Source organism: Pantherophis guttatus, chromosome 1, assembly GCF_059756535.1.
Source record: "Pantherophis guttatus breed Tessera chromosome 1, ASM5975653v1, whole genome shotgun sequence".
NCBI lineage: Eukaryota > Metazoa > Chordata > Lepidosauria > Squamata > Colubridae > Pantherophis > Pantherophis guttatus.
In genome coordinates, this window is record NC_142063.1 from 65,543,167 (window position 1) to 65,566,399 (window position 23,233).

The 23,233-nt window shown below is 35.8% G+C and overlaps 1 protein-coding gene across 2 annotated transcripts; it reads left to right on the plus strand.

Annotated features, from left to right (window-relative positions):
- Positions 1-7,695: 7,695 nt before the first annotated feature.
- On the plus strand, positions 7,696-21,800 carry ARHGAP11A (Rho GTPase activating protein 11A). 2 transcript variants are annotated; one of them, XM_034417916.3, is made up of 12 exons: positions 7,892-8,193; positions 11,144-11,211; positions 11,656-11,752; positions 11,988-12,241; positions 13,093-13,253; positions 13,339-13,485; positions 13,618-13,692; positions 14,867-15,034; positions 16,060-16,195; positions 17,004-17,109; positions 17,922-18,048; positions 19,231-21,800. In XM_034417916.3, the coding sequence occupies exons 1-12, from the start codon at positions 8,068-8,070 to the stop codon at positions 20,616-20,618; spliced, it is 2,853 nt and encodes a 950-aa protein (XP_034273807.2). In that variant the 5' UTR covers positions 7,892-8,067; the 3' UTR covers positions 20,619-21,800. The 2 variants fall into 2 exon arrangements, with proteins under 2 accessions (XP_034273808.2, XP_034273807.2); XM_034417917.3 differs by lacking the exon at positions 13,618-13,692 and having other exon boundaries at positions 7,696-8,193.
- Positions 21,801-23,233: the final 1,433 nt, after the last annotated feature.

The window sequence follows — 23,233 nt, forward strand, 5'->3', positions numbered from 1 at the left end:
GGCCATTTACACCCGTTTTTTTGCCTCCTGGGGTGTCTGTGCACCCCATTTTTCACCTTTCCCACCTCCAGCAGCATTCTGCTGGCAAAAGTTGTTGGCCTTACCTTTCAGTTCCAGCCTGCAGGGCTTGTGAAGGTAAGTCCTGCACTCGGCTGAAGGTTGGGCAGGACGATGTGGGTGGGACAGCCTCGTGGTCCTGCACGGGCTGGATTAATGGCTTTGGTGGGCCGCATGTGGCCTGAAGTCCATAGTTTGAGGACCCATGCTTTAGAGCAATACTTAATGCCTCTTATATCATTATGCCTGAATCGTTATGAAGTTATCCATCCTTCCATTGTTAAACAGAAGGTAAATTTAATTAAGCAGTTATTCCATTCTCATGCCAATTACCTATATTAATGATTAATTGCTCAAATTGTGAAAGAGCTGATGACAACATTTCATGGTTTATTATAACATCGTGCAAAAAAAAAAAGTGACTCAGAGAAAATCCTGTGTGAAGGTAGTCGGAATTCAATTCAGTGATTTATTACGTGTTATTTCCATTTCATCCAATTTTCAAATGTTTTTCTTTTCCGATTCTCTATCTTTTCAATTTGTAAGATGTATGTTTGTTGGAGATGATGGGAATTAGTTTAGGTTTACAAGCTTCTGACATGCCACAAGTTCCAGTTGTCATTCTAAAACAAAAAAATGCATTTTTTAAAATTTTAAAATTGAGATTGAACCTACAGATAGTCTTCTTTTTTAACATAATTGGCAGAAATATTATTTTTTTCTTTGGGGTATGCTGTTCTGCAATCAAAAATAAGAAACAGCCAAGAGCTGGCAGTATTGTCCCCCAACTAGAAGGGAGACAGTCTACCTGAAATGTGTTGGGATCACAGCTGTTGCACCAACAGAACCTTTTAAAAAGACCTGTAGCATTTGCCTTTCAGTGGTTCATGGTTTCTGAACAGGAAGCAAATTTTAGATGTGGTAGTTTGTTCAGCTTGCCATACTAATACAGAGACCTGCTTTCACTCTGTCAAGTAGCAGCAAAACCACTATCCTTGAAGAGGACATGCAACTGCAACCATCACATGGCGCTTTGTGCATCTTCAAAGCCTTGTTTAGCTGAGCTCTTGCAAAAAACATAACTGAAAGAGAAAAAAATTAAAGCCAAACAAAACAGAGTAGTAGTTTAGTTAAAATTATGATCAGCAAAAAGGTTAGGAGTGTTTCTGCGCTGGATGTTTTAAGGAACTATAATCAAACTGAAGACACTGGGGTTTTTATAATGGCTCAGTGACTTATTGTGAGATTCTTGAGAAATGTCACAATCAACTTAGAAGGATTAACATGAAGAATTACAAGTATGCATATGCAACTATAGAAAATATTGCGAAGTTTATAGATCAGAAGCTGAAGTCCTGTTCAATACAGAGGGACATTTCTGAAAAATTATATGCAGGATTATGCTGTACATTTTACAAATTCACGTGATTTAAATACTTGCTTTCTACAATAAAAGAGTTTATTCTGAAAGTTGGCAGAATTAATCACTCTTAGAGGCTAATATATGAATTGCATGTTCTAAATTTTACTTTTATGAGAGCTGAGGGGAACAGGGCAGAAACACACAAAGCAAATGACACATTTTCAGAGCAATTATTTCAGTTAGCTCTAGCATAGAGACATAACAGAAATATTTACTCTATTATCAGTCAGTCCATGACAGTATATATACAAGTAATTATTTGAACTCATAGTCTTAGAATAGCAGAGTTAGGGAGGCCACTGAGAATAAATATCTGTTCAATCTAGGAATGGAATTCAGATTTGGGGTATGCTGTTCTGCGATCAAAAATAAGAAACAGCCAAGAGCTGGCAGTATTGTCCCCCAACTAGAAGGGAGACAGTCTACCTGAAATGTAGCTGAGCCTTGGTAGTACAGTGGTTTAATGCACCCTGTAATTAACACAGCTGCCTGCAATTTCTGCAGGTTCGAATCTTACCAGGCTCAAGGTTGACTCAGCCGTCCGTCCTTTCTAAGGTAGGTTAAATGAGGACCCAGTTTGTGGGGGCAATAAGCTGACTTTGTATAAAAATATACAAAAGTATGAAGGCTATTGCTTAACGCATTGTAAGCCGCCCTGAGTCTCCGGAGAAGGGCGGCATATAAATCAAATAAAAAATAAAAAAAAAAATTAAATAATTCACAATAGATAGCCGACCAGCCTCCATATGAACATATTCAGTAAAGAGGAGCCTATCACAGCTTTGACTAAATGGTTCAATGTGAACTGCTCTTATTAAAGTTTTGTTCTACCATTTGGTCAGAATCTGCTCTGCTATTACTGTTATTCTGTGTCTTCTACTTTGAAATGATAATAAAAAGATACAGTATAGTATCCCACTACTGCAGCATTTTTCAAACTTGGCAACAAGATGTGTGCACCAGAACTCCCAGAATTTCTTAGCTATAGTGTTGACTTTTGGCTACTACCTGGACAAGTTTCTGATAGGTTTTTTTGTCAAGACCTGCAGAAGTGGTTTGCCATTGCCTCCTTCTTAGCACTGGGAATGACTGGATGAAGATCACCCAGGTGGCTTTATACCTAACAAGGGACATAAAAAGCCTGGTTTCTAGCCTGATGTCTTAACCACTACACCAAAATGGCTCTCTAAAAATTTCTACCTATAAAAAAAGACAGAAAATAATGGCAGACCAGATCCTAAGAGTTCAGAAAAACTGTATGATAAACCCAACCCATTGAGAGTTGGATAGCATTCAGTTTGAGGATGATGATGATACTTATTACAGTTCATCAGTCAACCAGATGTTTAGACTGCATTGGGCATTTTTATCCACCTATCAAGTCCTTCATAAGAACCTAAAATAGGCTGATTTTTTTAATGGCGCAGTGGTTAGAATTCAGTATTGCAGGCTAATTCTGCTGATTGCCAGCAGTTTGATTCTCACTGGCTCAAGGTTGACTCAGCCTTCCATCCTTCTGAGGTTAGTAAAATGAGGACCCAGATTGTTGGGGGTAATATGCTGTCTCTGTAAACTGCTTAGAGAGGGCTGTAAGGTACTATGAAGCGATATGCAAGTCTAAGTGCTATTACTATTGCTATCACTGCAAGATGAAAACTGTTGTAAGTAAACCTGCCTTTTGCAATTGAACGATCATGATTTTGTAAATGTTGATGGCATTCAAGTGATGCTCCAGATGTTTTGGGATTACACCCAAGGAGTCTATTAGTATTTTGTTATCTTTGCTTTCTTTTGATACAGTCATTTGATTTATATTTGCAGATCTGATTTTCTCCAGGTCTTTTTCTGCTATTGTACTGTCTCCAGGTACTTTTTTTTTTTTTTTTATTAATATATTTTATTGAGTTTTCTAGTATTTAAAAAGACAAAATACAATCTCAATCTTGATCCGGGGTACGGTGTATACACATTTCATAAGTCAAATATTGGATGGATTCCATCCATAACTATCACTATACATTATATTATACAATACTATATAATTCTCTACATTTCTATACAATTGAGTCCATTTCTGATGTTTAAGCAACTATAACCTATTATCATACTTTTATCCTATTCTTTAACCAGTTATACCAAATTCCCCATACTTCATAGTGCTTTGAATTTTCTTCATTTTTTAGCTCGTTTGTCAGTTTAGCCATCTCTGCGCACTCTAGGATTTTATTTATTAATGTTTCCTCAGAGGGGGTAGATTTAGATTTCCAAAGTTTCGCAAAGGCTATTCTAGCCGCAGTGATAATTTGGATTGCCAAATGGGTTTTATTATTGTTGAGACCATCTTCCGTCATACCTAAGAGAAAAGATTCCGGGGCCAGGACTATCTCCTGTCCCATTATTTCAGAGAGCCAGAGTCGGATCTTTAACCAAAACTTTTTGGTCTCAGGACAGGTCCACCAAAGATGATAAAAGGTGCCGACCATTTTTCCACATTTCCAGCATAAAGCAGAAGAGTTTGGGAATATTTTAGCCAGCCTGTCCGGGGCTAGATACCACCTATGCAGCATTTTGTAGTGGTTTTCCCTGAATGTTGCTGATTTTGTTATTTTGAGATTCCTGTTCCAAGCTGTCTCCCAGTCATTGAAATTGAGGGCATATCCTAAGTTTTTCTCCCAAATGCTTAACTGTTTTTTAGCTATCGTCTCCGCTCTATCCTCATCTAATATAAAATTATAAATTTTGGATAGCATTTTCTTTTCTGGACCCCAAATAATTTTGTCAAAATATCCATATTTCATTTCAATACCCCTTCTATCTCGTCTCCAGGTACTTTTGATCTGTATTACTGACAATTGTTAAATTTGGGATCCCATATGGTTTGTCTGTTTCAATTCTAAAGACCCGGAGCCCTTTAGCGTCTTCATTTTCTATTACTTTGTCTATTTTGTGGTCCTGCTAGTCCTTACTTGCAAGGGAATGGTATTGTTGCAGATATTCTAATCATTATTGTTGCTACTTTGATGAAAATGTGGACGTGTGTACTCTGAGGAATATGAAAGCTATGCCAGAGGTTCAATTATATTGGAAAGCTCTCATCAGATGAATAATGTCTTTCCTGTAAACAATATTGTAAGACATTTACAGAAACCATACCAGATCAGTCATCACCTGGGTCAACAAAGTATCATGTCAGATTTTGGAGCTGCTGGACATGTGGTGACAAATGGGATACAGGACACAGGACTCAGGACAGGGCCGTCTTAACAGCATTATGGGCCCTGGGCAAAGCAGTGTAAGCAGGAATAAAAATGTAAATGGTTGATAAAATTAAACATATATTTATTTTATTGGCACTTGCAAGAAAATAGGTATTGAAACATTAAAAACATGCTGGCAGCAACAACTAATCAACATGATAAACATTTGAACAATACACGAGGCTTGAAAAACACAATAATACTCAGTAAGCTATACAGTTGCTGTATTTATATGATACAAGATCCATTGAAGGGTTAACATACACAGATTAGTATAAGGCCCCTATGCTTGTGGGACCCATGGGCAAGTGCCCAACAGGCCCATGTGTTGAGACAGCCCTGTGAAGGTGTAATCTCAAAACATCTGGAACATCACTTGAACACTACTATCCTTCCTTCCTTCCTTCCTTCCTTCCTTCCTTCCTTCCTTCCTTCCTTCCTTCCTTCCTTCCTCTTCCTTCCTTCCCTTTCTTACAATCCATCAAACAACAGCATTTGCTATCCTTAGCAAGGTGTCCAATAGATGGATAAAAAAGCCAAATCCATTCTAAACATCTAGCTAACTGTGTGACCAATCATAATATTAAGCATCCATCTTATAAGATCTTGGAGAGACTTTGCCAAGGATCTCATCACTAAAGAAATTCTATCTACAGGAACTATGTAATAGGGCCTTCTCAGTGGTCACACCCTTCAATATACTTTTTCTCTTGTGTCTTGATTTTATTATTTGATTTTTTAGAAAACAAGACACGTTATTCAAAAACTATTTACAATATGTAAATAGTTTTTGTATAAATCTTAAAAGCTATATGGTCTATTGGATTCTTCACCAGACTTTCTGTAGGAATTAACTTATGAATACATTATTTTAAGTCTTTCTTATTCTATATAAAAAGTATGAAAGTTTTCATCAGGAAAATATCTTGAAATTTTAATACATGTCCCTGGCAACTGAAGTAGAACAATTGTGCAGCATAATTTCTTAACAACATAATTTGAACATTCCTTTGTTCTTATCATAATACACAGCTCACTCATCTTTCCACATAAGCTGAAAGGAAAGAATTCAAACTTCTTGGCTCTTTGATGAAGAGGGATTTAAATTAAAATAACTTTGAATAGAGATTTCAGAATAGGTTGAGATCACCAACAGAGAACTTAATTTAGAACTGATACCACAATAACTGAATTAAATTAAAAGAAGGCAGAGAATCTTTAGCAATTATCTGATTCTTTCAACATCCAGAGTTTTGTAGAATTAAAATATATTCTTCCAAGAAACTTCCAAGTACAGGTAGTGCTTGACTTACACCATTCATTTAATGACTGTTTGAAATTACAACAGCATTGAAAAAACTGACTTATGACTGGTTTTCACATTTACAACCATTACAGCATTTCCATGGTCACAAGATAAAAATTCGGGTACTTCGCAACTGGCATGTATTTTTGACAGTTGCACTGTCCTGGGCCATGTGATCACCATTTGTAACCTTCCCAGTGACCTCTGACAAGGAAAGACAAAGGGGAAGCCAGATTTTCTTAACGATCACACAATTCACTTAACAACTGCAGTGATTCACTTAAGAACTGTAGCAAAAAAAGTTTTTAAAATAAAGCAACAGTCTTCCTTAGCAGCATAAATTTTGGGCTCAATTGTGGTTGTAAGTCGAAGACTACTTGTAACAATCTACATATATAAAGATATATAAAAAATAAAATACTACAGTTGTTATTGTGAAATATAACATAATAACAACCAATATTGTGTATATTGTATTGTGGGTGACAGGAGGAACTTTCAGTGTCTCAGGCAAGAGTGCCCCCTTCTGTTATACATCTCATTTCACAATATTGTAAACAGAAATGATCTAATAATGCTGCTACTGATGGTTTACCCAAAATCTTTGCACTCATTCTAGTTTTATTTATTCTTTAAGGACAAGTTGTCTCGGGAAGGCTACTTGAACATATTAATATTTATTGTATGGCTTGGCTGCCAACAGTTCCTACTTCATGTTGTTCACATAATTGCACTATTCAGGGTACACCACAAGGAGACGAACTAGTTTTACCACAACTTATTAATAATCATAATACTTCTACACTATTGGCATATGGAGTAAAATGTCAAGTGTTGAATCTCTTGGCCTTTGATTGTAAATCCCATTGAATTAGTGGAACTGCAAAAGGATTAGCAGGATAATCAACATTTCACTTTGCAAAGGCAAAAAAATAAAAGAAACTTATTGAATTACCTTGTTCCTTGTGACCAAGACTAAAGGAAGTCATTTGGTTTTCCTTCACAACAGTCCTAAGTCTTATCCCCCAAAAGATACTCTATGATGAACTTAGCATATTACGCCTAACCAGCACACACACACACACACACACCCCGTCTGCACAGCAAGCTTTTGGGTTTGCTGCATTGTGTGACCGCAGCCAACCTTGGCTTAGCTAACAAACCATGGTCTCTTGTTCAGTTTCATTAGATCAGTGTTTCTCAACCTTGGAAGCTTGAAGATGGGTGAACGTCCACCCATCTTCAAGCTACCAAGGTTGAGAAACACTGCATTAGATGAAGTAGCACAGATCTTAAAAGTTTTTGTTATGTTGCTCATAAAACTCAGACACCCAGTTGGCATGGAGTTGAAAGAGCTCAGACGTCGAATTTTAGAGAGAAACACCAAATAACTCTGCCAAATGGCTTTTTTTACTCCCCCCCCATATACGAACCACAAGAACTGCAAAGCGAAACTAGCTTGAACTTGCTATTCAAACTTTTTTTTTTTTAACTATTGCTAAAGGGAATCACGATGGGTTGCATTTGTCCATAGAGCCATCAGAGAGACTCGAATCAAAAGTCAAAGCTTTCAAAAACACGAATAGTCATTCTTCAGTTTAGTGTCTCTACGTTTTATTTTTAAATGCGAGGACCTTTAGGTGCCTACAGCTATCGCCTGAATGCTTTGCTTATTTATTATTTCTCTGACCCTATTCCTAAATCGCCTAATCCCACGGACTCGGAAAAAAAACGCGAAGGCCCCACAGCTAACTATATCGTTACGACCCTCTCCCCTATCTTTCTCACGGGATGACGGGCTTTCGACGCGACTTGCCTTTTTTTTTTTTTTTTACGCCGGTGACCGTTGAAGGCGCCCAGGGGGGCCCTGAGAGTTCGAAGACAGAAGCCGTCCAATCAGATAGCAGGGCTGGGCAGGCGCTCTGTTTGAGTGGCTGATTGACGGCCTGCGCCCAGAGGACGGGCGGCTTGAGGAGATGACGGTCGAGCGGTGAGGAGAGCAGCGGCTGTTCGGAAGGGCGGCTATGGATGGTCCCGGAAAAAGGCTGGCTCAGCTGGCCGTGCAGCAACATCTCCGAGCCGCCTACGGGATCAAGCTGAAGAATCGCACCGGGAAGAGGAAAGCGTCCAGGTCGACGGTCGCGGGAGAGGTGAGTCGGAAGGTACTGAGGGGGACGCTCCGCCATCAGGCGCCCTTGCGGACTCTCGTAAAGGCGCTGGCGAAGCCGTAGGGGTTGCAGTGGCCCGAGGCTTCCACGTCTGTTGGAAGCGAGGCAGCTGCCCTTCTTCGTTTGGGGCTTCTCTTTCGCTCGAAGGTGCTTCCTGAGTTGTTGCCGAGGACAAAAGGGCGGCGTTGAGAAGAAGGGCTTTGTAAACACAGGTAGTCCTCAACTTACGACCACAACGGAGTCCAAAATGTATGTTGCCAAGGGAGAAATTTGTTAAGTGAGTTTTGCCCATTTGACGATTTTTCTTGGTTAAGTGAATCACTGCAGTTGTTAAATCAGTAACACCATTGTTAAGTGAAACTGGCTTCCTCATTGAGTTTGCTTAACAGAAGCTAGCAAAAGGGGATCACATGATTCCTCGAGAGATTGCAACTGTCCAGACACTGTCATAAATGTGAATCAGTTGTCAAGCATCTGAACGTGGCCAATGGTTATAAGTGTGAAAAATGGTCGTAAGTCACTTTTTCCAGTGCCGTTGTAACTTTGAATGGTTGCAAAGTGAACTGTTGTAAGTCGAAGACTACCTGTACAAGTTTGTTTGTTTTTAAAAGTGTTTCAGTTTTATTTCTTATATACATAATATAAAATGTACATTTTCTTATACATAATTAATCCTACATATACATGTTTTCCTTAAAGAAAGCATTAAAATAAGGCATTTTAATTACATTCAGAGTTGCTCTTCTACTCTTTCTTCCCTCGTTTCTCACCAAACCTTCTCCTTTCTTTCCCTTCCCTCCCTCCTCTCCTACTTTCTCCTTCCTCCTCTCCTACCTCATCCTACTTCCCCTTCCTTTCCCCCACTCCTCTCTTCTTTTCCCCCTTCTCACCTTCTTTCCTACTCCTGTCCCCTACCCTTCCTTCCTCTCCTTTTCCCTTTCTTCCATTGCTCTCCCTCCCTCTCCTCTTCCTACCCTCTACTCCTCTCTCCTTTCTACTTTGCTGTGGAATATACTCTTTATTTGGTATCCGAGCAACTCCTGTATTCTAATCATATATACTTTCTTTCAGTTTCTTTTCATATTTATACTACCTATCAGTATTATCATCATAATTGTACATTTATTCTTATAATCTTCTTTCTTTCCCCCCCCCTCCCATCCCCCCTTTTCATTTACCTGTACAACTTTGGATGGGAATACATTAGCTATCTGCAAACAATAGTAATTTGCTCTCATGCATCTGTGTTAGCAAACAATGCCTGCTATGGCGGCAAGATAGACCTGAGGGCAGGACAAGAAATAACGGATGGAAGAGTATTAAAGAGAGGAGAAATTTCCTGACAGTGAGAACAATTAATCAGTAGGACAGCGAAGTTGTGGGTGCTCCATCACTGGAGGTTTTCAAGAAGCAATTAGATAGCTATTGGTCCAGAATGGAATAGGGTCTCCTTCTTGAAGGTTGGACTAGAAGACCTTCAAGGCTGATTTCCAACCCTATTCTGTGTTCTATGGATTAACCAATAAAAATAAGGTGATTAATGCTACTTTGATTTTGAAAATGGTAATATGGAAATGTTTATGGAGATTCTCAATCATCCAGGTCATTGTCCCAAAGGTGCTTTTTCAGGAGGCAACCAGAAAGTCCAGTTGCCTTTTGAAAAAGCACCTTTGGGAATATGAAAAGTCCTGTTGGTCTGTGTCTCAGTAAAATTAACGGCAGTTAACTTAAAAAATTGGATCCGATATTGATTTTTCACTCCGGAAACTATTTGATCTATTTAGTATAACTTAAGATGCGGGGAGTAAAACTACTTGCAGTTTTCCTTGCTTGAGGAATCTTTTTCTATAACTCACTGATTCAAAGAATTTTATTAAGATTACCTGTGAAGGGATACAGTGTGAGATTGTAGGTTGCAATGATTTAGGATTTAACATGCATAAAACCAAGTAATGACTTTATTATTTATTTGATTTATTTGCCACTTACAGTATCTCATTTCAAACTTGGTCGGGGTAGCTTGCATCATTAAAAGCATTATAACCATAAAAGATAAATATTTCTAAAAGGATTAAAATAGATTAATAGGATTAAGATACTTATCTATATGTTAATGGCTCAAAAGAAAACATCTTGATTTAATTAGAAATGTACTTTGCTAGATTGTTTTCCCTGTCCAAATAAGCATAATTGAATTGATCCTCTTTTCTCTGCTCTGTAACTCTTTTAAATTCTAGATAACAAATTTAACTTTTTGGTAGACTCTTAAAATAGGGAAAATTTAAAAGATACATTAAAAGATAGATACATTAATACCTTATGATTTTAGTAATAGAGAAAAGTTGATTGTTACATCTCCTTGTGAGAAAGATACAATGCATATATTGTATCTTAGCTATAAGGGAAAGCAAGGAAGCATGTGGTTACTTATTCTTGCATGAGTGAGCAAGTATACCTATGCTTAAAAAGAGCACAATCTGATTAGATAAATGCTATCTGTAGTTTATTCTTCTGGTTAACATACCATTGGGTAACTTCAGCTTATGAAGTAAACTATTATTCGAAACCTGTATCACATAAGATAGTATTCAAGAAGCTACTGCTATAATACAAATTATATAGAAGACTTTCATTGGAAGTTTTTAGAAGGTTGTCTTTTTTCAGTTTTAGATATTTTGTACATGTTAATAAAGTGAGTTGGAGTGTTTGAAATGCAAATAGTAATTAAATTATTAACTTTGGAATGATTGTCTAGTGATTAATCTAGAATAAGGGACTTGCAAACTACAACTTATTTTTTTGTTTGCTAATATATCTACATTTAAAAAGAGGTAAATGGATTTATACCAAAAGCCTGTTTAGATTTTAGTTCCTTATTTTGTTAGTGAAACATATTTTTCTACATTATTAAATGACATGTTTGATTTTTTAGGGAAAAGTATTTGGAATACCTCTTCAAGAATTACCTCAAGTTGTATGTGAATATGGAAATATACCTTGGTAAGTTACAATTTGACTATAACTAGAGTCTTCACAAATATGGCAAATATATGTTAGGTAATATTTAAATTAGGCTTAGATTTTGGCAAAAATATAACAGTCAATAATCAGCTCTGTAATGCAATAAGCATGAGACATTATGATTCCTTGTCTTAATGGAGTGGAATTTGTTTCTAGCATTACAGTGCAATAATGGAAAGGGTGAGAAAGAGCAGTAGGTTAAAAGTAACTATATATTTTTATTTTCACAAAGCTGTTAGTGAGAGAATAAAGGAAGCTGTACTTCCAGAATTCGTCCAGAATTAAACAGTGAATATTTTATATATCTCATCCTATTAACGTAATATTTACCAATCTGAATATAGGCAAATTAAGACCAGAATTGCAAAAGCTAAATTCAAGTGTTCTCTCTCTTTCCCTCCCTCCCTCCCTCCCTCTCATCAGCTTTTTAGTTGAGGCTTGTCAATACTTGGAAGAACATATTCAAATAGAGGGGCTCTTCAGAAAATCTGGATCAGTTGTTCGCTTAAAAACTTTAAAGGTACACCACTTCCCCATTTTGCTTTATTTTTAACAGTGTTGATGTGTTGACACTGATGTGCTTAATGTTTCTGCATGCTCTTTCCACAAATTTATACCAAAACCAAAATGCGTTGTCTATGTGTAAATACCTTGAATTATTCAGTAGATTTGAGCTCATTTCCAGATCTCCATTGCCATTTCTCAAAGTATGCTGTTTTCTCTATTGACAATATTTATTTTCTTACCATTCTTAGAATAAAGTGGATAAAGGTGAAAATTGCCTATCCAGTGCACTACCATGTGATGTTGCAGGACTTTTGAAGCAGTTCTTCAGAGAATTGCCTGAGCCAATCCTTCCATATCATCTGCAAGAAGCTCTTATTAAGGCCCAGAAGTTAGACAGCGAGGAGCGGAATTCTGCTACACTACTCATCTCCTGCCTTGTAAATGAGGAAATAATTGAAACACTCAGATATTTCTTCCAGTTTCTCAAAAAAGTGTCTCTAAGGTAATCTGCAGATTTCATGAAGATTTTGGCTTTGATTTGCCCTCTTTTATATGCCTGCAGTGGAACTGTAGAAGATATGATAACGATGTGGAGGTTTAGAGTATTTTCTGCTTTTGAATTGGAATATTTTTGATGCCTTAAACTAATCAGAGTTGTATTATGTATATGTGTATTTTGACATTTATTTTTAGTAAGCAATTTTCCTCACAATACATCATCTTGATAAGATATCACAGTTTAACTACTTCTAGGCAATTAAAAAATGAAGCATTAGTAACAGTAACAGAGTTGGAAGGTACCTTGGAGGTCATCTAGTCCAATTCCCTGCTCATGCAGGAAACCTGTACTAGGTATTCGAACCGCTGAACTGCCGACTTTTCTGATTGATAAGCTCAGTGTTTTAGCCACTTGAGCCACCTCGTCAGGATCATTAGGAAGAATATTTCTTTTTCTTTTGGAGCATGTAGTTAGAAAGCATAAATGACTAAATCATGTTCTGATTATAATAATATTTCATTCTAAGATTTCTCGTTGAAACAATTTAAACTGAGATTTGCACCAAGGTGTATGTAGCTCCCCCAAGAGTTGCAAACCCTATCCAGACTTTTGATAGACTTTCATGTTTTGGGTTTTTTTTGTTTTGTTCTGCACCAGATAGCAGCAAGCATGGGAAAGCAATCTTGTATCAAGTTTATAGTAGAAATACTAGAACCAAAGTTGCAGTAACTAATTAGTAATTAAGAACTCTTCAGTATCAGTGCTGATTTAGCATTTTGAACAATGAATATTAAATTGTGTTATATTTAAACAAATATGAAATCTAAAGCTATTCTATTTTTTTCATTGCATAGATCTGCTGAGAACAAGATGGATAGTTGTAATCTAGCAGTAATTTTTTCTCCAAATCTCTTGCAATCAAGTGAAATTGAAAAAATATCTGTACACACAGAGAAGAAACTCCGCTTGCAGGCTGGAGTTCTGCAGACATTGATTGATCATGCAGAAGAAATAGGTAAGGTGATGATGATCGGTATTATGATATTAGAACATTGTTTAGGGGTTGTTCTTTTTTGAGAATATAATTATATCTTTTTCAGGACAAATACCAAAGTTTATCCTGCAAAAAATACCATCCATACTTGGCATTGATGATTCTGCTTCTACCCCTGTACTCCATGATGATCAAGAAAGCGAAATTGAAACTCCCTCTGAACACTTGAGAAGGAGACGGCAGAGCATAGGAGGTAATAAGTAAATTCCTTCTGCAATTGTTTTTTTTAACTCAAGTTTTAAAAATGCAAATCTTTATCAAGGGCTAAATAAAAAAAGAAATTAAACATTAAAATGTTGATTGCTTGATGTATCTTCAATTTCAGATATTGTTAGTGGAGCTCTGAATAAACTTAAATCTAACAGAACACCCTCCACTACTCCACAGAGAGACCAATGTGGTAGGTATAGTGCATTTGCATGAAGCCCTCCATGTCAGCAAGGCTTGAACATGTTAATATTACAGTACTGGAATAGTATATGGTAGATTACAATGTAAGCAAGTCAGTAATACTTGTTTTTATCCTTACATATACTATTCCATTGAGTTGAGTTTTACACTTAAGACATGGCCTGCTTATTTTGCTGCATATTAAAGCTTAGTGCCATTTTGTTCTTTGCCACTGTAACAACTAAAAGGCTATTTCAGCTATTATTTCAGTTTGCATACATGCTCCAAAAGCATTTTACTTATTATATTGCTAACAAGAAATCCTTCTTTTGTGTTACATTGCATGGCTTTGTTCTCATATGTGGAAAAAAATAAACATGGTAATTGTTGCATTTTTAAAAAAATAATGGCAAACGGTATGGAAAGAAAAAGAAATACTTTCATTTGACAATGCAGTGCTTAATCTTACGTATGTGATGTAGTGGTTAACGTGTTGGACTAGGACTAGGGAGATTCAGTTTTAAGTCCACCTTTAGCCATGGAAATTCAAATGACATGACTCGGTCAATCTCTATCAGCCCAATATATTGCGTAGGGTTGCTGTTGTGAAATTAAATGGAGATGCTCATGTAGGCCAACTTGAGCTCTTGGAAGAAAGGAAGAATATAAACATGTAATTAAAATAAGCATTACAAAACATGGTAAACAATATGTGCAAGGGACTCTTTAAACCACTAAATCTAACTCTTTGCTCAGCATTGGAATCCAAATGAAGACATCCAAAACAAATGGCTATATAGACTTGGCTTGTACATATCCTGTGAATGAAATCCATTGCATTTGTTTGTTTAACTGAACAGAATTAGACTTAAAAAGCATAATTAATTGCATTCCTAAGTTTAGTCCATACTTGAAGGAATACTGTTGTTAATTTTTAAATATTTAATATGAAAGAATAGATGTGGTGGACTGTTCCAGTTTTCCACAAGTTCCTCTTTTTTTTAGGGTAAGCCTCCCCCTCCCCCCATTTTTCAGTTTCTCCTTTTCATTGTTCTTCACATTGCTAATTGCAGGATGAAGCAAATAATTTCTATTTGCAATTGTGCTGCACAGGCCATTAATAATCTATACTTTGTATGTTTTCCCATATTAAGTATTTAACTGCACATTTTTTTTCTTTACAGTCTTTTCATCAATGACTCCAGTGATGGTTACTCCAAATTGTAAGCGTAAATATCCTGCTGATTCTTGTCAACGCTTATCTAGCAAGAAAAGGCGATCTGTTGGACATAGCATGGGTCCTGAAATGCTACCAAATACCCTTTTTAACATTAGCTTAACACCTGGATCAGGTAGAGTAAAAATATTCAGCAATGTTCTCTGGGTGTTCAAATTCCTACCTCTCACATTTCTTTATTACAGACAACAATGCAGAAATACTCTGTACAAACAACACTACCATGACATTTTCTTTATTTTTCACATTGCTTAATAGCATTTACATAGCGTTGAAAGCATTTCACATGTCTTAAGAGTAATTTACAAATAAATGATAGTTTGGTGTAGTATCGCTGAGTAGACATTCACTGAACTATATCTAAAAGTTCTGGAAAAGATTTCATTGTTAGAAAAGAAACAAAAATTCAAGTAATTTTGAAAGCCTTGAATCTTTGAAGACTAATTTGAATTCTTAACATGCTATTTCTGGCACAAATTCCTAAATGTGTTTGAAAAAATCATCAATAATTGAACTGACCATGAGGATAATCATAGATGAAATATTCCATAATATACTACAACCTTTCGGGATTGTGTTGGTGGGGTGTAAATAAACAAATATAGTAGTACCCCGGTGGTACAAAGAGAAGGGGGCTTAAACAGAACAGCTACATGCATTCTGAGCCATTGCCCAACTTTCTTTGTCACAGGAATGTATTGCAAGAATTTTTTGGGATTTTTTTTCTCTGCAATCCCCAGCCACATCCTGTCCATTTTTTTTAACATGGTATTTCTTTTATTCACACCATATTTGGTCCAGTTCTGTTTTTTTCAGGGGTTTATCCTCCTCTTGGAGGTAGACATTCTTTTCTTATGTTCAGATGAGTTGGAAATAATAAAAATGAAAACTATTAATATTTTAATAAAACCTGTGGAGTGGTTATTTTTAGAATATTGTATAAAGAATAGATTCCTGGGCCAGATAATTTTTTTTGTTTAACTAAGCAGAATATGAAAGAATATGGTTGTAGTTTATTTCTCTAAATAAACCAAGAATGTTACCAAGAAGTGGGGGCCAATGAGACATTTTTATGCATAAAAATTCTATTCTTAAGTAGAATAATTTTAAAATAAGATGTTATTTTTGTAAATCCTATAGCTCCATTTGAAGATAGCCCTTTTGTGTCTCTGGATACATCTCAAGCTTCATTATCTACCTCAGCTACTTGTGAGAAATCTCTCTCTACTGTAAGAAGTCGAAGGAGCAAAAGGATTGCCAATAAAAAAGTACAAAGGTATGTTTGTTAAAATAGGCACAGAAGGTATAATAATATATTTCTTGTTATATTTATAAGTGTTAATGTTTTATAATCTGAACAGTGTTAAACATAATGGCCGAGTCAAATCTTAGGGGCCTCTGGGTTTTTTTTGAAAGCTACTTGATCTCTTGGTTCTCATGTTATTTTACTATAGTAAAATATTTTCCCTCTGTATATAATGCCGTTATCCTTTGTTATTTTGATAATAATTCATTATTCATAATAAAGGATAAAATAAACATTTAGAAATATTTAGCTCTCTTCTCAGTTTTAGTATTCGTTTTCATGAATGGAAAGTTACATTAAATATCCAGGAATTAATTGAAAGTTCATTGTTTATTGTATGAAAAAGTAATATCAGTTCTGTAGTTGACACTAATGTTCTATTTACTCAGGAATGGATCTCCCACAACCTATTTTCAGTAGATATTCTTTTTCTCATTTTTGTTGCTATTTTTTATTTTATAACCAGTTTATTCTTAAATAGTTACTTTCCTTGTAAATTAGCTGATTTTAGAATATCAATTTTATTTATTTTTATCCTACCTACATACACAGTAGTCCTCCCTCCTATTTTCCCCACAGTAACAATCCTATAATGTGCATTGGATGGAGAAAGAAAAGGTGACTAGCCTAAAGCCATCTAACCAGCTTTCATACCTAAAGAGGGATTAGAACTCATAATATCCTTGTTTCTAGGCCACTACTTTAACCACTATACCAAACTGGTTTTCATCAGTAGTTTAGAACAGTATTCAGTCAACTTATCTCTCTTTCCTTTCAGAGTTGAATCTGGAAAAACAGGTTGTTTTTCTCCTAAAATCAGCCGGAAAGAAGTGGTACGCAGGTCATTACGATTGAAGTTCATTCTTGGAAGAAGCAACAGACAGGTACTATATAGCTATATATAAAACCATGTTTCACTCCTTAATGGAAATAGTAGCTTCTATAAATTCCATGCAACCAATATTCACAGATACATACACACAAAACAATTCATTACAGCTGATTATGATTGGAAGTTGAAGAGGAAAATACAGCAGTTTGATCTGACCATTTGTCAGAAGCCCACTTTTGTAATTTTAGGCTACTAACAGTCTTTTGCAGAATATTGTTGTTGTCTATGGAGATTCCCGGTCATCCAGGTCATGGTTGACCAACAAGAATATTGTCCCAAAAGTGCTTTTTTTCAAGAGGCAACTGGACTTTCTGGTTTTTCTTTGAAAATGTTTTCTTCTCATCCAAAAAGCTTCTTGGATGAGAAGCAAAACATCTTCAAAGAAAAACCAGAAAGTCCAGTTGCCTCTTTAAAAAAAAAAAGCACCTTTGGGACAATATTCTTGTTGGTTTATTATTTGTAATAAAGAACTGAAGGGTAATTCAATCTGTTGTGTCATATAGGATGAGTGGTAAATAGTCTATAAAACTGAAGAATTGCTTATTGACATTAGCTCCATGAAGATATTTGCTATTTTTCTGATTTAAACTTCTTAATTGTTAGCATTTACCAATTTAGTCTTGCTTTCATTCTTCTTCCCTTGTTGTCCTCTTCTTATTAATGGCCACTGCCTGCTAGTCCATTCTCTCTTATGGTGTGGTTTCCTGTTAGAAATCCCAGGCACTCTCTATGTTCAGGACAATATAGAAGAATAAAAGAAGCATCTGATTAAAATTGTATCAAACTTTTTTTTTTAATTTTAAGAATACTGCAGTGGAGCATGAAGGTAACCACAGAGCTGAAAGCATTGGTCACCGACTTGCTGGTCATCAAGATAAAGAAAATGGAGTGGGAACTATGAAGACTGCAACATTGTTAAGCCCAAGTGTTGGTAAGTCTATAATTAAAAAAGGATAAATATAACGAAAGCTTGATATAGCAAACCTTTTTCAGTAGCAATAGTATTGTGTTACACTACATTATGGAGTGAGGGTTTAGGGTAAAATACGATATTTAAATGTTTACTGCATTTTACATTCTATTTCTATTGCAACCAACTACTTTCCAGATTCTTGGAATTTAGCAACATAACTGACGCAGGGAGTTTTAGGGTTGTAGCTGATTATACTGTTAATTCTTGATCTAAATTGCATTGTTTTATAAGCTGGTTGAAAAATCAATATAACAAAAGATCATGCAGACCTTTAAGGTTAATCATGCCTGCTACATGTCAACCTTCCAACAATTATTGATTGGGCAGTATTAATATACATTTCTACACTATGATGACCACCATACTTCTTTTTCTCTTTGCTGCCAGTTTTCTGCAGTGTTTGACTATCTTGTGGGCTATTTGAAGTTAAGAAAGTCACTATTAGAACTGAGAGGTTTTTATCAGTAGTTTATCCATAAGGTTAAGATGGGCTGAGTCAATCTCAGTCCAGATGTATCTGGTTTCTCAAAAATCTGTCCTACTGTGTTCCTTATTGTGTCCTACTGTGTTTCCATACTGGCAGCAGTAGCATGTTATTGGTGTACTGTCCCTTTTCCAAATGAGACTAATGCATTTACAATTGGACATACGTACAGATTTGCACTTCAAAATACAAGTTATTACTTCTGGTCATGTATTGAGATATAAAGTAACCAGAAATTATTTTCCTAGTATGTTCCTATTTGACACTTCAGTTTTAAATATACATTCTAAATATATAGAACGATTCTGTGGAGATTGCTTCATTTTCCAAACATTAAGATTTTTGTTCCTTCCTACATAATTCATATAAGGCACTAGAATTAACATGGGAGAAGTACAATGTGTCGCCAAGTTAAGAAGAAGAGACCAGAATGGCATGACTATTACATTTGTATGTTCTTTTAAAGCTAGTCCACTAATGGCTCTTTTTATTCTTAGTAACCCTGTTGGGCCAGTGAAGTTGTAACAATGATATTACATGGTACTATAGTATAAAAGCAGAGTTCTGATATATTATCTGGAATTATAGTATTAATGTTCATTTAATGTGCACAATTTCGATTTTGCTGATTTTTTTTAAAGTGTCTATTTTTTAAGGTTTGAAAAACATCAGCAAGTCAGAAGAAAATTTACAAATACCAAGCCGTCATACTGCAGCAAACTATCGAATGTCTTGGATTGGTCCTGCAACCACAGACTCTCAGGAGACCAGAATTTCATTAATGGGATGTCCTGAAACAGAAATCTCTTCTTCCGAAACTGCTTCTGCCAATAGAAAGCCATTAGTTATTCCTGTTGAGCCCATGTTCGCAAATAGTGAATGTGATAGCAGTAAAAAAAACCCATCTTTTTTTGAGGATGAAAATAATTTAACTGAACACATGCTACAGAGAATTAAGAAAGCGTTTTCTGAATCTGGAAGCAACCTTCATGATTTATATGAAATGGAGCCTTCAACATCAAATGTATTAAAATTCAAGAACCCAGAACTAAAATTGAACGATTTCTTTAAAACAACAGATAAGACAGTAGATGTTAAGGAGGAACCTCAGTTTGCAAAATCAGTCACTAAATCGAATACCATTGATCAGGTCAATGCTATTAATGGACTTCTCTTCCAAAATAATAAGAGTGATCATCCAGTTCATATTTTAAATCAAAGTGATGAATTAGAAGAAGTAGACCAGTTGATTACATCTCATGTTATTCAATTAAATAATGTAAATAATGTGCAGAAGGAGATAGTGGAATCAAATAAGCAATTTATCTGTCCAAAAAAGAAATCTAAATACTGTAATTCAAAGAAAGAGACCTCTTTCTCAGAAGGTGGAGATAAAAATGACCAACTGTTTCTTGAAACGGAATCCTATGACAAATCTAAATCTTCCCCTTCAGGAAAAGTGGCTGATCATATACATTGGTTCAACAAACTTTCATTAAACGAATCACATTCTGCAACCAGAAGAAAGCCAGTGCTTAGATTTCAACGTACCCCAGTCCGTCAATCTGTAAGGAGAATAAATTCCCTCTTGGAAACTCATAAACAGCCAGTTACTTGTAAACAAGCTGGTGATGGCTGCACTTCTCTTGCTAAATCAGTGAGCTACGAAACTGCATTGTCTTCCTATGCAGTAACTACAGACAATTCACTGACAAATTCACTACCTTCTAAACTTACATGCAAAGAAAAACATGATCAGTTGGCTCTCTTTCCCAAATCCTACCCTCATTTGATATATCCATCAGAGCAAACAATCAAAGAAACGTTTAATAATAATTCCAAATCTGTCCTTGAGGACTTAACTAACCACGAAGCACCAAAAACTGTTGTGAAAACGAGCACAAGCTTAAATGCTTCAGTGGGTACACCTGATAAATATGTTCTCAGGAAAACGGCAGGAACAAAGTCTCGGTATAGAGGATCACCAAAAAACCCAATCCCCACAACAAAACTTCTTCCAATTGTCAAGCCTCTTGATTTATAATGGTTTGATCCCAGCCATATTTCTGTGCTCTTATATCTAAGCTTGTAAATGTAGAAGTGAAAATGTTGGATCCAGAATCGGTTCCCCCTGAAGACCTTATTCACAGACAGATCCCACTGGTGGAAGCTTTTGGTGTCATTTTCCCTTACCCTGAAGTCACTTATGCTTCCCCAGATCTGCACAGGACTGTACTCCAGAACAGTAAAGCAAATGCTGCTGTGTTGTGCAGGGGGAAAAAGAACATTTTGAGTGGAACTCCACTCAAGACAATATTCCTGCTGGCAAAAAAGCTCAATCCAAGCTTTTATCTTTCTTTAAATTGTCTTAAGTGTGTCTCTCTCTTGAATTTATTTGGGACTGAAACTTGAAGTTCTGTTGAGTGAATGAAGCTTGAATAAGTTCTGCTGAGTAGCATTTATTTCAAGAGCCCTAATTTTGGTACTTGTTTTTAAGTTTTACCAAATTTTATGAATGAGAACCTGGAAGTTAACTGTAACTTAACTCAGAGATAAACAGTTAAAGGATTGGTTTCTAGAAAACAAAAAGCTTAATACTACATTTGCAAAATACTTAATTTAGGGATTAAGTTTCACAAATGTGCCATGCTTTTTTGTAATATTTGGTTATCTAGAAGGCTTGTATTTGTAAAATTTATTTCTGGGAGTGGTAATTTAGTTCCTCTATGACAACAGCAAATGTACTTTATCCATACTTTGGACAGGTGCACTTTTTTGTAGACTCAAACAAATGGTGACTTAGTAGAATGTTAGGTACATGTATCAAATCATCACATGTTTTACAATTGGAGTGGAGATGTATTGAGAATTCTAGCACAGCAAATGGAAGAATGTTCCAGAGCTGCTGAATGGATGTTATTGTCTTATGTTCTTTACTGGGGAGAGGGGGTTTAGAAGGTAGTGAAAGAACTTGCTAGTTCTTTTTTTTATGACTGTACTATAATATAGGATATTGTATAATTCATATGTGATTGAGATACATTGTATAAAGCCATACTGTTTAGATGCACAGCATTTTGATCAAGTTGCCCTATTGAAATGATTCATAATTGTTGTATACTATATATAAATTATTTAAATTTGAAATAGAGTTTTAGTATAGTTTGGGGAGAAGAATGCTAAAAACTCTTACCTCTGAAATAAAAAAAGCTTAATTTTTTTTCTATATTGTATATGTTGTATTTAGATTTTTTTTTACACATCTATGTATATACTGCCTTCATGAAAAGCTGTTTACATCCAATTAATGTCTGTGGAGATTCTCAGTCATCCAGGTTATGGTTGTCCCAAGGGTGCTTTTCAAGAGGCAACTGGACTCTCTTGTTTTTCTTTGAAGACGTTTTGTTTCTCATCCAAAAAGGATGAGGAGCCTTTCAGCAGTTCCAAGGAGGCTCCACTCCCATTTGTACTACTCCGGTGACCCTGAGGATACAGATAAACCTCCAAAATGGCCTCAACAACTCTCTAAAAAATGCAAATGACCAACTGTCTGCAAGAAAAATATATCCTTCCATTCCCCACCATCCAGTCAGAATTGAAGAAGCAGCTTGAATGAGAAGCAAAATGTCTTCAAAGAAAAACCAAGAGAGTCCAGTTGCCTCTTGAAAAAGCACCTTTGGGACAACCATGACCTAGATGACTGAGAATCTCCATAGACATGATTTTTCACACTGATAAAGTCATCATTAACAAAACAAAAGAATAGTTATGTTTCATGCTAATAGTTACGTTTCATTGTAATCTACACTTTCTTTATCTCGTGCATTGTTGAATAAATTGCAACTTGTTGAATTCATGCAACAAACTAAGCCAAAAGCAAGTCACACTTTGTCTTAGTTGATGAACAAATCATGTGGTAGGGATTTAACCCTATCCAGGAAATACATTTGACTCTCTTGAAGCTCTGTGCTTAACTTTGGCAAACACATTAGTTATATGGAACAAACACTGGCTGGAAGGTGTGATATCCTTTATTTTGAACTGAAATACAATATATTGATACTGAGTCAGATACTGAATGCAAACAATATTTTTTTCTTTCATATCTGAAAGAGGATCTACATTATTTAATCCTACAGCATTCTAAGGAGAATGAAAATTTTCACTCCAGCATATAGTTAGATAAGTAGGAGTTTAACCTTAATAGCATCAAAGAGCTCATACTTTTGAATCCTATGTGGCTATTACCATAGCTAACCTACTGTGGCTAATGCTAAAAGTTCTGGAAACTAAAGACTACGCTTCTGAAAGGCACCAAGATTGTAGAACTGCAGCTACAATAAATGTGAGTGGGATTGAAGGGATCCATGTTCAAATCTCATTGGGTTAACAAATCATATTTCAGTCTAACATCCTAGTTTTATGAGAAAGGGGGAGGGGGAGGAAGCAAGCGATCCTTGAGAGAATAGCAAATTAATAGTATGTGAAATTGAAAATGAAATTATATTTGCTCAACTGTCCTCAATTTATGATAGCAATTCTAGCATGACACATTTACACTATCAGCAGGAGAAGGTTGGCATTTGCTGACTTTCTTGAATTTCATTTATATAAATGAATTCATATCTATCTGGAAGGATCAGCTCCAGGGATATTAGC

Coding starts and splice junctions, on each gene's coding strand:
- ARHGAP11A (XM_034417916.3), top strand. CDS start 8,068: ATGGATGGTCCCGGAAAAAGGCTGGCTCAGCTGGCCGTGCAGCAACAT. Junction 8,194..11,143: donor GGTCGACGGTCGCGGGAGAG/GTGAGTCGGAAG, acceptor TTGATTTTTTAG/GGAAAAGTATTTGGAATACC. Junction 13,693..14,866: donor TCCACAGAGAGACCAATGTG/GTAGGTATAGTG, acceptor TTTTCTTTACAG/TCTTTTCATCAATGACTCCA.